This window comes from Leptonotus elevatus, chromosome 10, assembly GCF_054856555.1.
Source record: "Leptonotus elevatus isolate MCC_2025b chromosome 10, RoL_Lele_1.0, whole genome shotgun sequence".
Classification (NCBI taxonomy): Eukaryota; Metazoa; Chordata; class Actinopteri; order Syngnathiformes; family Syngnathidae; genus Leptonotus; species Leptonotus elevatus.
Window position 1 is genome coordinate 1113482 of NC_141248.1, and position 15374 is coordinate 1128855.

The 15374-nt window shown below is 42.6% G+C and overlaps 1 protein-coding gene and 1 long non-coding RNA gene across 2 annotated transcripts in view; one reads left to right on the forward strand and one right to left on the reverse strand.

The window, feature by feature from the left end:
* The window catches only part of LOC147166714 (uncharacterized), a 30164-nt gene that overhangs the window by 8720 nt on the left and 6070 nt on the right, over positions 1-15374 (reverse strand). The window contains exon 2 of the long non-coding RNA XR_015096308.1: positions 12017-12155. This is a non-coding gene — a long non-coding RNA (uncharacterized LOC147166714). The remainder of the gene's footprint in view (positions 1-12016; positions 12156-15374) is intronic.
* The window catches only part of cldn19 (claudin 19), a 61475-nt gene that overhangs the window by 5616 nt on the left and 40485 nt on the right, over positions 1-15374 (forward strand). The window contains exon 2 of the mRNA XM_086087358.1: positions 14415-14579. Coding sequence (XP_085943484.1) covers positions 14415-14579 — 165 coding nt within the window. The remainder of the gene's footprint in view (positions 1-14414; positions 14580-15374) is intronic.

Sequence of the window (15374 nt, forward strand, 5' to 3'; positions counted from 1 at the left end):
TCGTAAAAATTTTATCCATCCATCCATTTACTACCGCTTATCCGGGGTCGGGTCGCGGGGGCAGCAGCTTTAGGAGGGAAGCCCAGACTTCCCTGTCCCCAGCTACTTCAACCAGCTCCTCCGGCGGGATCCCAAGGCGTTTCCAGGCCAGCCGAGACACATAGTCTATCCAGCGTGTCCTGGGTCGTCCGGAAGCATCCGAACCAGATGCCCGAGCCACCTCAACTGACTCTTCTCCAAGCAGAGGAGCAGCGGCTTGACCCTGAGTCCCTCCCGGATGACCGAGCTTCTCACCCTATCTCTAAGGGAGAGCCCGGACATCCTACGGAGGAAACTAATTTCGGCAGCTTGTATCTGAGATCTTGTTCTATCAGTCACGACCCACAGCTTGTGACCATAGATGAGGCTAGGAACGTAGATCAACTGGTGAATCGAGAGCTTCGCCTTTTGGCTCAGCTCCTTCTTCACCACCACAGACCGATACAGAGCCCGCATCACTGCAGACGCGGCACCGATTCCACTGTCGATCTCCCGTTCCCTCCTGCCCTCACTCGTGAACAAGACCCTTTACTTGAACTCCTCCACTTGAGGCAGGACCTCCTCCTGATCCGGAGAGAGCACGCCATCCTTTTCCGACTGAGGACCATGGTCTCGGATCTGATCCTCATCCCAACCGCTTCACACTCGGCTGCGAACCGCTCCAGTGAGAGTTGGAGATCACGGCTTGATGAAGCCAACAGCACCACATCATCTACAAAAAGCAGAGATGTTATTCTGAGGCCACCAAACCAGACCCCCTCAACGCTTTGGCTGTGCCTAAAAATTCTGTCCATAAAAGCTATGAACAGAATCAGTGACAAAGGGCAGCCTTGGCGGAGTCCAACCCTCACTGGGAATGAATCCGACTTACTGCCGGCAATGCGGACCAAACTCTGACATCGGTTATACAGGGAACAGCCCAGGGAGCTCGGTACCCCATACTCCCGAAGCACCCCCCACAGGACTCCCAGATGGACACGGTCAAAACGCCTTCTCCAAATCCACAAAACACATGTAGACCGGTTGGGCAAACTCCCATGCACCCTCGAGGGCCCTGCTGAGGGTGTAGAGCTGGTCTACTGTTCCATGCCCGGGATGAAAACAACACTGCTCCTCCTGACTCCGAGATTCGACTTCCCGAAAGACGCTCCTATCCAGCACCCCTGAATATACCTTACCAGGGAGGCTGAGGAGTGTGACCCCTCTATAATTGGAACATACCCTCCAGTCCCCCTTCTTAAAAAGGGGGACCACCACCCTGGTCTGCCAATCCAGGGGCACTGTCCCCACGACAGCCCCACAACATCCAGAGCCTTTAGGAACTCCCGGCGGATCTCATCCACCGCCGGGGCCTTGCCACCGAGGAGCTTTCCACCGAGGAGCTTTCCAACCACCTCAGTGACTTTCTTCCCCAGAGATAGGAGAGCCCACCTTGGAGTCCCCAGATTCTGCTTCCTCAAAAGAAAGACGTGTCGGTAGAATTGAGGAGGTTTTCAAAGTATTCTCCCCACGATTCACACCGTCCCGAGTCGAGGTCAGCAGCACCCCATCTCCACTATACACAGAATTAATGGTGCACTGCTTTCCTCTCCTGAGACAAAACTTCCTCGAAGCCATCCGGAAGTCGTTTTCCATGGCCTCACCGAACTTCTCCCATGTCCGAGTTTTTGCCTCACCGACTGCTGAAGCTGCATTCCGCTTGGCCAACCGGTACCTGTCAGCTGCCTCCGGAGTCTTACAGGCCAAAAAGGCCCGATAAGACTCCTTCTTTAGCTTGACGGCATCCCTTACCGCTGGTGTCACCAGCGGCTTTTGAGGATTGCCGCCACGAAAGGCACTGACCACCTTATGACCACACCGATCGGATGGATGCGCCGAACATGGTCCACTCGGACTCAATGTCCCTCACCATAAGGGAGCAGTTCTGCTGGAGGTGGGTGTTGAAACTCTTTCTGACAGACGTTCCTAGCAAACCCTCACACTACGTTTGGGTTTACCAGGTATGACCAGCATCTTCCCTCGCCATCTGAGCCACCAGGTGGTGATCAATTGTCAGCTACGCCCCTCTGTTCACCCGAGTGTCCAAAATATGCGGCCGCAAATCCGATGACATGACTACAAAGTCGATCATCGAACTACGGCCAAGGGTGTCCTGGTGCCAAGTGCACATAAGGACACCCTTATGTTTGAACAGTGTTTGTTATGGACAATCCATGACGAGCACAGAAGTCCAATAACAGAACACCACTCGGGTTCTGATTGGGGGGCCCGTTCCTCCCAATTGCGACCCTCCAGGTCTCACTTTCAGCGTTGCAGTCCCACAGCAGAACGATGGAGTCCCCAAGGGGAGCACTCTCCAGCTCACCCTCCAAGGACTCCAAAAAGGGTGGGTACTCAGAACTGCTGTTTGGTGCATATGCACAAACAACAGTCAGGAACCATCCCCCCACCCAAAGGCGGAGGGAGGCTACCCTCTCGTCTACCGGGATAAACCTGAACATACAGGCGCTAAGCCGGGGGGCAATAAGTATGCCCACACCTGCTCTGCGCCTCTCACTGTGGGCAACTCCAGAGTGGAAGAGAATCCAACCCCTCTCAAGAGGATTGGTGCCAGAGCCCAAGCCGTGTGTGGAGTAGAGTCCGACTATATCTAGTCGGAATTTCTCTGCCTCACATACCAGCTCGGGCTCCTTCTCCGCCACAGAGGTGACATTCCAAGAGCTGGCTTCTGCCAAGGTCCTCGCCTTTGGCTGCCGCCCAGCCCACTATGCACCCAACCTCTTTGGCCCCTTCCACCTGTGGTGAGCCCATGGGAAGGGGGACCCACGTTGCCTCTTCGGGCTGTGCCTGGCCCCTTGGGTGCAGGCCCGGCCACCAGGCCCTCACCAACGACTCCAGAGGGGGACCCTGGTGACCCGCGTCCGGGCAAGGGAATTGTCTGTCCATATATTGTGTTCATCATAAGGGGTCTTTGAGCCGTGCTTTGTCTGGCCCCTCACCTAGGACCTGTTTGCCATGGGTGACCATGCCAGGGGCATAAAGCCCCAGACAACATAGCTCCTAGGATTATTGGGACACACAAACACCTCCACCACGGTAAGGTGCCGGCTCACGGAGGAGGTATATTTTTCTGTCAATTTCGCAAGTCACTCACTGGCTCGTCCCTTCTTTTTGTGGTCTTCACTCTTTACATGACTATGATGCGCTGTCAGTAAGTTGGAGGCTCTGTTTTTATTGTATAATTGAAACAGTTTCACAGTACACAAAAACCAATGATATATAGTAGTGTTTAAAGCATAAAACTCATGTAAAGCATGTCTCGTAATTTGTAACAGGTGGGGAGTGTGTGTTACCATCTTCTGAGCTGTCAAATGCTATGGATTGTTTGTATTTCGTTATCGAAATCACTGAACTCTGCCACGTTACACCCGGTGCTCAGGAGACACAATGCCGCTAATGCATCACTGTTCATTCATAAGCAGCGAAGCTAAAGGACAAGTCGTTTTGCTAACGTCTTGATGCTAACCCTGATCGCTATTATTCATATCAGGCATCATTACACACCCGGAGAAATTGTTTGCTGCTGAAATATAATGGAATAAAGATAGCCCCATTTAAATAAGCAATATGATGTCACGTTCATTCCGTCTTTTTGTCCCTGGCGAGAAGGTGCCGTTCCGTTCCATGTCTCAGTCTTTTTCGCGTAAAAACTCATCTCTGGGGAATCGAAACAGGCTCACGCCATCCTCTCCTGACTGTTTTGATAAAAACCGGCAGCGCAACGAGATGGCATAATGCAAATTACTCTTAAAAAATTATGAATCAGGAGGAGAAAAAAACATGTAGACTACAGCCAGCAGGTAACGACATGGTCATCATATCCGGTTTGGTCGCCGTGATCCCGCTTGGGCACATAATTAAAAAATAATGAAATACTCGATTTGAGGAATCGTTCATTTTGGCGTGTATATTAGCCTATGTTGTTTAATAACAACATATTAAAATGTTTCCCAGCGCGTCACACATTTTAATAGCTCACCTGTACTTGCTCCAAAAAAATCTCAAACTTCACGTTTACTACAGTTTTTCTCCATAGGTTTGGCACATTTCTTGAAACAAAAATTACGTTTTCAAAATACCATGAACAAATCTCAAAACCACCTTACAATTGGTGTCAACTGAATGGCATTTCTCATTGTTTCATCAAATTGCCAATGTCTTGGTATATATCTCAATTGCCACTGGGTCTGTGCAAATGGTTGTGTACATTAAGCGTTCAGTTAGCACAATGTGGCCACATTTAGCACATTTTGCAAATGAATAGATCTTGCTGGTCGAACTGCATTAGTTGTTTTTCAGTCTAATGGTTGTCCTCTCCAAAACATGTCAGCAGGATTTCAGTGTGTAAGTCATAATATGCAAAATCATCTGTTCAATTGTCAAAATTAGTCAAGCATGTCATATATAAATCCCATATATAAATTTGATTAAATATTTGATTAATTCATGACAGTAATTGATAGTCAGATGAAAGTAGAACTTGACAAACGAAGGAGGAGTTTCCTACACCTAAGTAGACCAATAGGAGAGAGTGAATTTCCATCGTGGCTATCTCATCAGGGCCTGTTTTACAACCCATTCAAGGATGCTAATGGAGCTACTAACACCATACTCTCAGGGGACATCTCAGGGGATCAGTGAAGAGGATGGTTCAGACATTAATTTTTTTCCCTCGCTGCATTGCATACAGTAAATTTCGTAGAGTAAATTTTACTCGAAAAACACTATATTCTCTCACTCTAAACAGAGTAAACTTTTACACTTGGAAGAGAGTAAAATACCCCCCCCCCCCAAATTTTTTTTTAAACAGCAACAAAATGCTCAAGAATATAGGACCGATCCCACAACCTTCAGCATAGAAGACAGCTTCTCTACCACTTGAGCTATGCTAGACTTATTGTTAGCTAACATATTGCTGTTGTGCCCCAAAGGAGACCAAAACATTTAGTCATACGAGGATTCAACCTGACACCTGCGATATATTGACACAGAGTAGGAGTGGCATGGGTCAGTGGTTAGGATGGCTGTCTCCCCACCTGAAGGTTCTGTGATTGTTCCTCAACTGTTGAGTTTTTGTTGTTGTTTTTTTTGGTTAATATTTTACTCTTGTTGGAAATAATTTCTTTGATTTCTTCGTGTTCAAATAAAATTCAAAGTTGAAGTCTCGTGGAGAAGTTTTGCTAGCTTTATTTCAGAGTCTGAAAGGCATCTCTAGAACCCGGCTCAAATAGCCCTGGTCCCAGAAGTGTAACATTTTCAAACTACACTCACCCATATATACCTAACAGTTCCCACCCCCTTTATTGACAAAGAGTCTTCAAGTCTACACATCCCCCAGTCTTATCTTTCTTCAGGATGTGTCTTGATCAACTCAAAGGATGTGGGCAAATACCTGGCCCCCACCACCTCCTGGCACCAGGGTTGTTTATGGACCGACCTTTTGTTCAGACACCTCTCATTTAGATTAAATCAGACACCTCACTATGACAGGGAAGAGGACAAAGACCACAGATAAACTAACATATGGGGAACAGTTGTAACATATCTAACTAAAATCAAAAACACTTTGAAAAATATAAATTGAAACAGAAAAACAATGTTAATAATCCAACACTCTCCTCCGAGTATAAAGTTTACTCTGTTTAGACTGGGACCAAATAGCCTATATTCTGGAGTAAAATTTACTCTACAAAATTTACTTGTGAAAGGAAAATATCCGCTGCGACGTGGATGAAAACCTTTGGCCAAACAGAGAGCAGCATATGGATGGCCAAGAAAATGAGGACGATGGCCAAGAGGGGGAAGGTGATGATAGTGAAGTGTTACAGTAGTTGGTTCTTCATTTATGCTGTGCACTAGTTATTATGTTTTAGTTTTTCATGAATATACCAAATTCGTCTTGCACTTTATTTTGTTGCACTCAATGTGTGAGTAACCTTGTGTTAATAAAAACTGTTGCAATTTCCTTGATTGTGAGTGGAACAGGCCTATGTCAAACAGCAAACTTTGAAAACTCCTCTTGTAAAAGTATTTTTCCCCCCTCAGTTTTATATATAATTGTATTTCGCTAGCGGCACTTCTCTGTTGTGACAAAATATCTAATCATTTTGACTTGCAGTGCTCACACAATACCAAAGGGATGATGCATTGCGGGGGCACTGACTACTTGTATGACATAGAAATTTGATTTTGACACGTAGATAAGCTGTTTTGGGAGAGATAAGAGCTTTTGCAGATGATCCATGGTGTTGTGCAAAATCATCCAAGTTATTTTGGGCAAAAGTACTAAGTGAATGCAGATGAGCCAAAGCAATTGAGAATGATCTTTGCAGTTGTGACAGTACCGACTCTTTGTTTGGGAAAGGAACTTGTGTGACCAGTTTTGGGATAGATATGTGGTTTTGCTAATGAACTGTAAGTCTGTTTGGCCAAATGAGCTTGCAGTTATAAAAATGTAATTTCAGTTTCAATAAATGTGCCAAACCTATTGAGAAAAACTGTAATAGTCACGCCCTGAAGACATCTATATGTGACAATATTCAGTTATATTTATAGCGCCACCTAGAGGTGACAAGAAATGCAAATTTTAACATTTATACCTTCTGCACCGAGCCCGTTGAAGAGATCCAGATGAACATTTGTCAGAAAAGCCTTAAAGTAGCACTAAGGAACTTTTCAACCTTAATAAAATATTTTCATATTTTCATAACTTTTCTAATAAAACATCAACTTAAAACTAGTTCAATGGTACCTTTGCCATGGCCTGAGGGGGTCTGTATCATTTTTACTGGCACTAAGCAACTTTGAGGAGGATGGTAGGAACACTGCCAAACAAAAAACTACAAATGTGCTGACTGCTTTATGGCATACGTCACGTGTTTTGGCATTCATGACGTTGAAACACGAAGTTTGTGATTTTTGAAAGAAGCACAAACATCTTTACCAGTTAAAAATACACTAAGCGCCTCTCACTGTTCTTAATTCAACAAAGAAACTGAGTAATTCTGCTTAAGTTGATTTGTTTCCCACCACCTTGGCGCTTCTTGTTTTCGTCACAGCCCTATATCCCGCCCCCAAACACAATACCGCTTTGTGATTGGTTCGTAAAAAAAAGTGTACGGATCGGTGAAAGTCAGCAGGGTTCGTGAACTCACAAATTTGTGAGAATTCAGTTTGTAGCACACTCATTTACACCCCCTTCAAATTCTCAACAAAGCAGCCCTTGTTGTAGGTTTCACCAATACCTACAAATAGTTGGAGGCTAATGAAACCGCCCAAGACCTCCAAAAATTCTCTTTTAGCCATTCGCTAAACCTAACAGGAATCTGCCATTTGGGATTTACTTTTAAATTTTGCCTCATTTTTGGCCTATTATATAGAGGTCACATTTTAAAACCTCCTCCCACAGATTTTATGCGATTGACTTAAATCTGTGGTTATTTAATCTAAACATATTTAAGATGAAAAGTAAAACCAATTTAGAATCGATACCCATCCCTACTTTACATTAGTGAAAATATATAAAAATGTGCACACTCATCACACCTGACTAAATGTTATGGCTATGGAATCGATTGTTTATTATGGCAGAGGGTAGAATTAATCAGAATGTATTTAAGTGAGCAAATTACTACATCTCCTTGGGCAATAATTTTTTTTTCAATTTTTGAGGAAGATGATATGCAATATATCTATAGGAATAACCAGTGTTCATCCTATTAAAAATAAGCTTCTCTTTAAGTTAGAAGTAACCTGGTCTCAAAGTGTTTCATTAAAGCCCAAATTGAGAACATAAATGCAAATTAAGAAAAGGTTTATTGGTGCCAGTGGAAACTGGAATACTGTTGGTCGAAGAAGGAGAGGAGGAAGGTATGTTCGTAGGAAGAAAGAGAAGAGAAACACCAAGAGTCTAGGACTGAGAGTAGGAACTTTGAATGCTGGAACTATGACAGGAAAATGTAGAGAGCTGGTTGACATGATGCAGAGGAGGAAGGTGGACATACTGTGTGACCAGGTGGAAAGGGAGCAAAGCTAGAAGTTTGGGAGCAGGGTTCAAGTTATTCTATCATGGTGTAGATAGGAAGAGAAATAGAATAGGAGTTATCGTGAAGGAGGAGCTTGTTAGGAACGTCCTGGAGGTAAAACGCGTGTCAGATAGAGTGATGAGCCTGAAGCTAGGAATTGAAGATGTGATGATCAATGTTGATTGGCTGGCAACCAGTTCAGGGTGTACCCCGCCTACTGCCCGAAGCCAGCTGGGATAGGCTCCAGCAACCCCCGCGACCCTTGTGAGGACAAGCGGTACAGAAAATGGATGGATGGATGGATGATCAATGTTGTTAATGGGTATGCGCCACAGGTAGGATGTGAGCTGGAGGAGAAGGAGAATTTTTGGTTGGACCTTGATGAAATGATGCAGAGCATCCCTAGAAGTGAGAGAGTTGTCATTGGTGCAGACTTCAATGGACATGTTGGTACAGGAAACAGGGGTGATGGGCAAGTTTGGTATCCAGGGGAGGAACACAAAAGGACAGACGGTGGTTGACTTTGCAAAAAGAATGGAAATGGCTGTCGTGAATACTCCCTTCCGGAAGAGGCAGGAACATAGGGTGACCTACAAGAGTGGAGGTAAGAGTACACAGGTAGACTACATCTTGTGAGAGTGTAGCCACATAGCATAGGATGGTAGTGTGAAGAATGACTGGTGGTGAGAAAGGCAAAGACGGCAAAGGCAGAGCAGAGGACAAAATGGTGGAAGCTGAAAAAGGAAGAGTGTTGTATGACTTTCAGGAAGGAGTTGAGACAGGCTCTGGATGGTCAGGAGGTGCTTCCAGATGACTGGACAACTACAGCAAATGTGATCAGGGAGACAGGTAGGACAGTCCTTGGTGTATCATCTGGAAGGAAAGGAGATAAGGAGACTTGGTGGTGGAATGAGGATGTGCAGAAATGAATCCAGAGAAAGAGGTTAGCTAAGAAGAAGTTGGACACTGAGAGGACTGAAGAAAGTAGACAGGAGTACAGGGAAATGCAGCGTAAGGTGAAAGTAGAAGTGGCAAAGGCCAAACAAGGGGCTTATGATGACTTGTATGCTAGGTTGGACAGTAAAGAGGGAGAGACTTATCTATACAGGTTGGCAAGGCAAAAAGACGGAGATAGGAAGGACGTGCAGCAGGTTAGGGTAACAAATGATAGGGATGGAAGTGTGTTGACAGATGCCAGTAGTGTGATAGGAAGATGGAAAGAGTACTTTGAAGAGTTGATGAGCCACACAATGAAGCTATGGGAAAGAGTAGTTGAAGCTAGACTGAGGGCAGAGGTGAACATTTGTGAGCAGCGGTATGGTTTCATGCCAAAAAAGAGTACCACATATGCAGTATTTGCTTTGAGTGTCAGGTGTGATGCGTGATAGAAGAGTTTCAGCTCAAATGAAAAAAAAGGTTTATAAAACTGGTGAGACCAGCAATCTTGTTTGGTCTGGAGACAGTGCCACTGAGGAAAAGACAGGAGGCAGATGCTGAGGCTCTCTTTGGGAGTGACCAAGATGAATAGAATCAGGAATGAGTACATCAAAGGGACAGCACATGTTAGTAGAGGCTTTGGAGATAAAGTCAGAGAGGCCAGCCTGAGATGGTTTGGACATGCCCAGAAAAGAGATAGTGAGTATATTGGCAGAAGGATGCTGAGTTTCCAAATGCCAGGGAGGAGGTCTAGAAGAAGACCAAAGAGGAGGTTTATGGATGTAGTTAAAGAGTACATGAAGTTAGTTGGTGTGAGAGCAGAGGCTGCAGAGGAGAGGGTTAGATAAAGGCAACTGATTCGCTGTGGCGACCGCTGAAGGAAAAAGCCGAAAGGAAAAAAAGACAGGCACATTTCAAATCAAATGCACCCAAATGATGTTACACCACCTGCGCTGCATCACTGCAGACGGTGCACCGATGTGCTTATCAATCTCCCATTTCAGTTTTCCATCACTTGTGAAAACAAGTCCCTAAGATACTTGAACTCCTCTACTTGGGGAAGGACCTCATACTAGGGATGCTCCGATCCAATGCGTGGATCGGGTATCAGCCCAGATATTTGGGAAAAAAATGGATCGGGTAGATGTCAAAATGGTCCTGATCCACAACCGATCCACAGAGGCTTATCTCCAGGGCGCACGCTCGTTCACCACGTATCCCATGACGAGGTGAAACGGGGAATGGTGAGGTAAATATTTCCGCCTTGCTACGTTGGCACAGCCAATTCGTCTGTCAAAGTTGCACTGTGGGAACATCGCTATACCAAGCGTCCGTGTACAAAGAGAGGGGAGGAAACATGGTCGTATGCAATTTGGTCGCACAATCCTCGATGCGGCCAGGGATGCACATGATTGGTTACAGTTCATTCACAACATCGCTTCAAGTCAATAGACGCATTGTTTATATCTGCCGGTGGATGCATGCTTATGCTAGCAAGCATTAGCAAGCAAGCTGTACTGTCACGGGCTGATGAAGGATGAAAACGTGAATATTGTGTTGGTTCCTGCAACACACGAGATTGTTCCCGAGTCGCGTAAAACAACTTTGAATCACCCCCTGGCCTCCCTCACATGTTGGAAGCACAGGATATGCAGCAGTCGGACTATGTTAACTAGGACATGAACCCTCATCAAATCATAATGGTTTTGCAATGTCCCCCGACAAGGAATACTAGCTTTTTTTATTAGTGTAAAAGAAGGATAATCAGACGCTTTCACGAGCGGGAACAGGTACGTGTTTCATAACCACTTATAACCGTTTAATTTAATTAAATAATCAAACTAAATTAAGCTTAACTGTTTCATTCAATTTTCATGTGTCGTCTCATGCGCAGTGCGCACATATGCCCATATAAACTCAGCACTGATTTATGTAATGGAATTGATTGTCGTCTTCATGAATGCTACAATTGCAACTGCAGTTGGATGTAACAATGCAGTAATCATGACAAAACATTATTGTGATTTTATGTATTGTAAAAAAAAAAGAAAAGAAGCATGTGTAAAATGGGTAATTATCTGTATACAGACAAAAAAAAAAAGTAATTGTACCACCATCTTAATACAATAGTATAGTGGGCCTAAGTGTTCTTAAAATCAAGGTAGGCATGTTTTATTCTTAAAATATACTTGTATTTATTATTGTAAACCACTTCAATATTATGCACAGTTGAAACATTAACACTGTTCTTGGATGTAGGAAAATAAACGTGTACCGGTACTTAAGTAATGATTACATTAATTTAATACATTCAGTATGTATTAAAAATATTGAAGGAAAATCATACTCCACTGAATGTTCAAAAAACATTTCCAAGACATTAAAGAACATCTAAAAGCATTTGAGTTTTTTAAAATTATATTTTGGACAAAAAAAAAGTGCAAAGACAATTTAGTATGGATCGGTATCAGATCGGTATCGGCAGATTCTGAACCCCAAGGTATCGGTATCAAATCGGTAATAAAAACAGTTGATTGGAGCATCCCTACCTCATGGCTAAAAAAGTTAATCTTGTCTACAAATCTATGTAGTCCTATGGTTTTTCTTTTTTAAGACAAAAAAAGCTTGTGCTTTACCTTGACTAGTTTCGGTGTTGACTGCCGCCTTCCTCAGAAGCTGTCAAACTGATAGTTTTGACGTGTCTTATCAGCTGATGTTCCTGGGCGTAGCAGAGCTGTCATATGATGTCATCGAGCGACAGAGGGCCCATTGGCGTAGAGCGTCATATGACAGCTCTGTCACGCCAGCTACGCCCAGGAACATCAGCTGATAAGACACGTCACAACTGTCAGTTTGACAGCTTCTGAGGAAGGCGGCAGTTAACGCCGAAACTTGTCAAGGTAAAGAGCAACCTTTTTTTGTCTTAAAAAATAAAAACCATAGGACTATATCCCTACCTTATACCTGACCTTGAAAGGGCATTCCACCCTTTTGCTGATTGAGGACTATGGTCGCAGTCTTGGAGGTGTCTTTGATATTCATCCCAACCACTTCACACTCGGCTGTGAACCGCACCAGTGAAAGATAGCACCCCATCTGCAAAAAGTAGAGACATGATACTGAGGCCACCAAACCGGCCCACCTCAATGCCTTGAGTGTGTTAATTTTTTGAATGATATACTTAGTTTGAAACATTTCAATTATGAACTATAATCTGAAATAGTTAGTTTTAAAATTTGTGAGCTGAACTTTGAACTAGTTTGCGTAGAAACACTGAAAGTTGCAAAGATGTCCGTAAACGGTTTACTTTTTTTTTTTTTTACTCCATAAAAGTTGAATTGTTGTGCATTTCATGAAAGAAGTTGTCAGTCTCAGTTCTTATTACTATTTCTACAGCAAAATGTGACCATGTATTTTTATTATACATTGATATGGTCTTTCAACCAACCGCGAAAAAAATATTGACCATGACACGAGGCATCTGAACTAGATGGCTCAGGCAGCTGAGGTGGCTCGGGCATTTAGTTCGGATAACCCGTTTTTCATGCCTGAAAAATACGACGGCGTATATATAAATATATATTTTAGAGGGCGGGGGCAATATTCCAAGAAAATAACTTGCAAATTTGCCACTTTATAAAGTGGGAAATTTGCCACTTTATAGTGGCAAATAAGCCTGAAGTACATTTTCATACAAATCTTACAGTGTACATGTACAACTTTACTGATTAGTATTTTCTAAATTTGAGTTTTAAAAAATCGCAATAATTGACTTTAAATTCGTACCGGTAATAATCAGTATCGAATCGAATCGTGACCTATGAATCGGGATACGGATCGAATCACAAGGTACTAGGCAATTCACACCCCTATTATAAAGAGACAAATTTGGGACTTTATAAAGTGGCAGATTTGCGAGAGAAAAAAGTCAGAAACTTACGAGAAATACACGTAACGTAGCTATAGTCTAATGTGAAGATTTATTTTTGTTGGGACACAATGGGGCTTATAAAATAAAAAGGCAGGATGGAGACAGAATCATTCTTAATTAAAATTTTACTCATCATAAACGGCAGCTTAAGCAACAACACTTCCTGATCCCCTATCAGCTGACTAAACACTAACCAATCAGAAGCTAGCATACTTTAGGCAAATGCAAGTGAATGACGGAGAGCAACAGATTCGACACATCAATTTAGCTACTTGCACCAAAGAAATACCAACATGTATGAATGTGTAAATAATAATTCTGTAAAAATAAATGTACAAGTAAATATTTATTTTAACAAATTAACTTAAATGCTTGATCCTCAGGGTGAGGACCTTCGCAAAGTGAGGCATCTTTGCCGCTGGCAGTACCCAACACTTCAAAGAACGAATGCTTAACATGATATGGTTAAAGCCATTACTATCTCCTTATTTGAAAACCCGACCAAAAAGTATTGGCACAAACATCCGAGTAGTACGCTATGTGTATTTCTCGTACATTTCTGATTTTTTCTCTCTCAAATATGCCACTTTATAAACCCGCAAATTTGCCACTTAATAAACTCGCAAATTTACGAGTTTTTTTCTCACAAATTTGCCACTTTATAAACTCGCAAGTTTGCCACTTAATAAAGTCGCAAATTTACAAGTTCTTTCTCGCCAATTTGTCACTTTATAAAGTCACAAATTTGCTCTCTCTAAAAAATATATATTTAGACTTAGCCCTAATACGCCGTCGTAGAAAAATTATAACAGAAGATAATAATCATAAAAATAATAATAACTCGCCAGTCTCAGAATAATGTTTTATTCACATATCACATCTTTGTGAATGAATATGGGCTGTGTTCAGGAAAACACCAGTGATGATTCACTCACTCAAGCTTAGGCACACACACGCACGCACGCACTTTAAACTAGTAAAAAACTTTTGAGCTGAAAATGCACTGTTGTGAATGGAGCATATTATGAACAGTGAATATACATAACAGTGAATATACCGTTTGTTACTAATGTTGAGCAGACTGTGCTACACCACCCACATGCATTAGTAAATTCACTTATAATACTTAATTCATGAGCGCATGCGTGGATGTATGTTTGTGGGTCTGTAAATTATGTGGAATTATGTTCCCCCCACTGAGTTATGTGTGTAGGAATTTGTGTGAACGACATTCTTCTTCTTCTTTTTTGACAACGCAAAAGCACCAGTATTTGCAATGCATTGGCTTTCGGACAGTGGTTTACTGTACTTGTTGTGGTCTGTTTTACATTTACATCACTTCGGTGGAATAAAAGTAACATGTTTATAATTTGCTGTGATGTTAAAAAATATATATTTTACATTCTTCTGCACCCTCTCTTTAGTTCACATCCAGACATGTCGTGCTCTAATGGTGCTGTCAGTATTGCTTGGCCTAATCGGCATCATCATCAGTGTGGTTGGCATGAAGTGCACAAAAGTGGGAGATAATAACCCAGCCGTCAAGACGCGCATTGCAGTGAGTGGAGGAGCTCTCTTCCTTCTAGCAGGTATGATTTGTCATTTTTGAAATGAGGACATTTTCATAACTTTCACACAAATACATAACTTTATGGAAGAGGTGTCAAACATACTGCCCACAAAGGGGTTTAATCCGTCCCGCGAGACGATTTTGTAAAGTAAAGTAAAAAAAAATTGTAATGTCGGACCAATTAATCAGCCGGCCACAATCAAAACATAAATTCGTAATTTCACAAGCAGTCCTCAGCTGAGCAATGCAATTTGTACACGGAATCATCATGAATGTCATTATTTTAAACACAAACTAAAGTTACGGTTTGTTTATTTATTTATTTTTAAATCATAGACCAACATAAACGTGTTAAATACGACACAAATTCAATTACTGGTAGCACAAATACATATGACAAGGATTAACGTCCTTATAACTTAATTAACTGCGCCACACAATGCATTCTGGGAACAATATACTATATGCAAAACAGGTAGATTTAATACGTCCGGAACCCATACAGGCGAAGTGTTGCCGCGTTCCATTTGCATTTGTGTTTTTTTGTGTGTGTTTTATAACAATACGATTACAGTTGAGCTCCGTAATTTAGGGCTTACCCACAAATAGCGAAAATCTGCGTATAATTGATGGCAATTGTTTTTAAGTTATATACCATTATTTTACCGATTCGGCCCCTGAGCTAATATGAGTTTGATACCCCTGTTTTATGGCATCAGAAGTCTATGGCAAATGCAAAAGTACTAATTTAGTTATAAACAATTGTAAAATATATAAAAAATGGGCCCAGTACTAATTCTCTTTTGTAATGTTT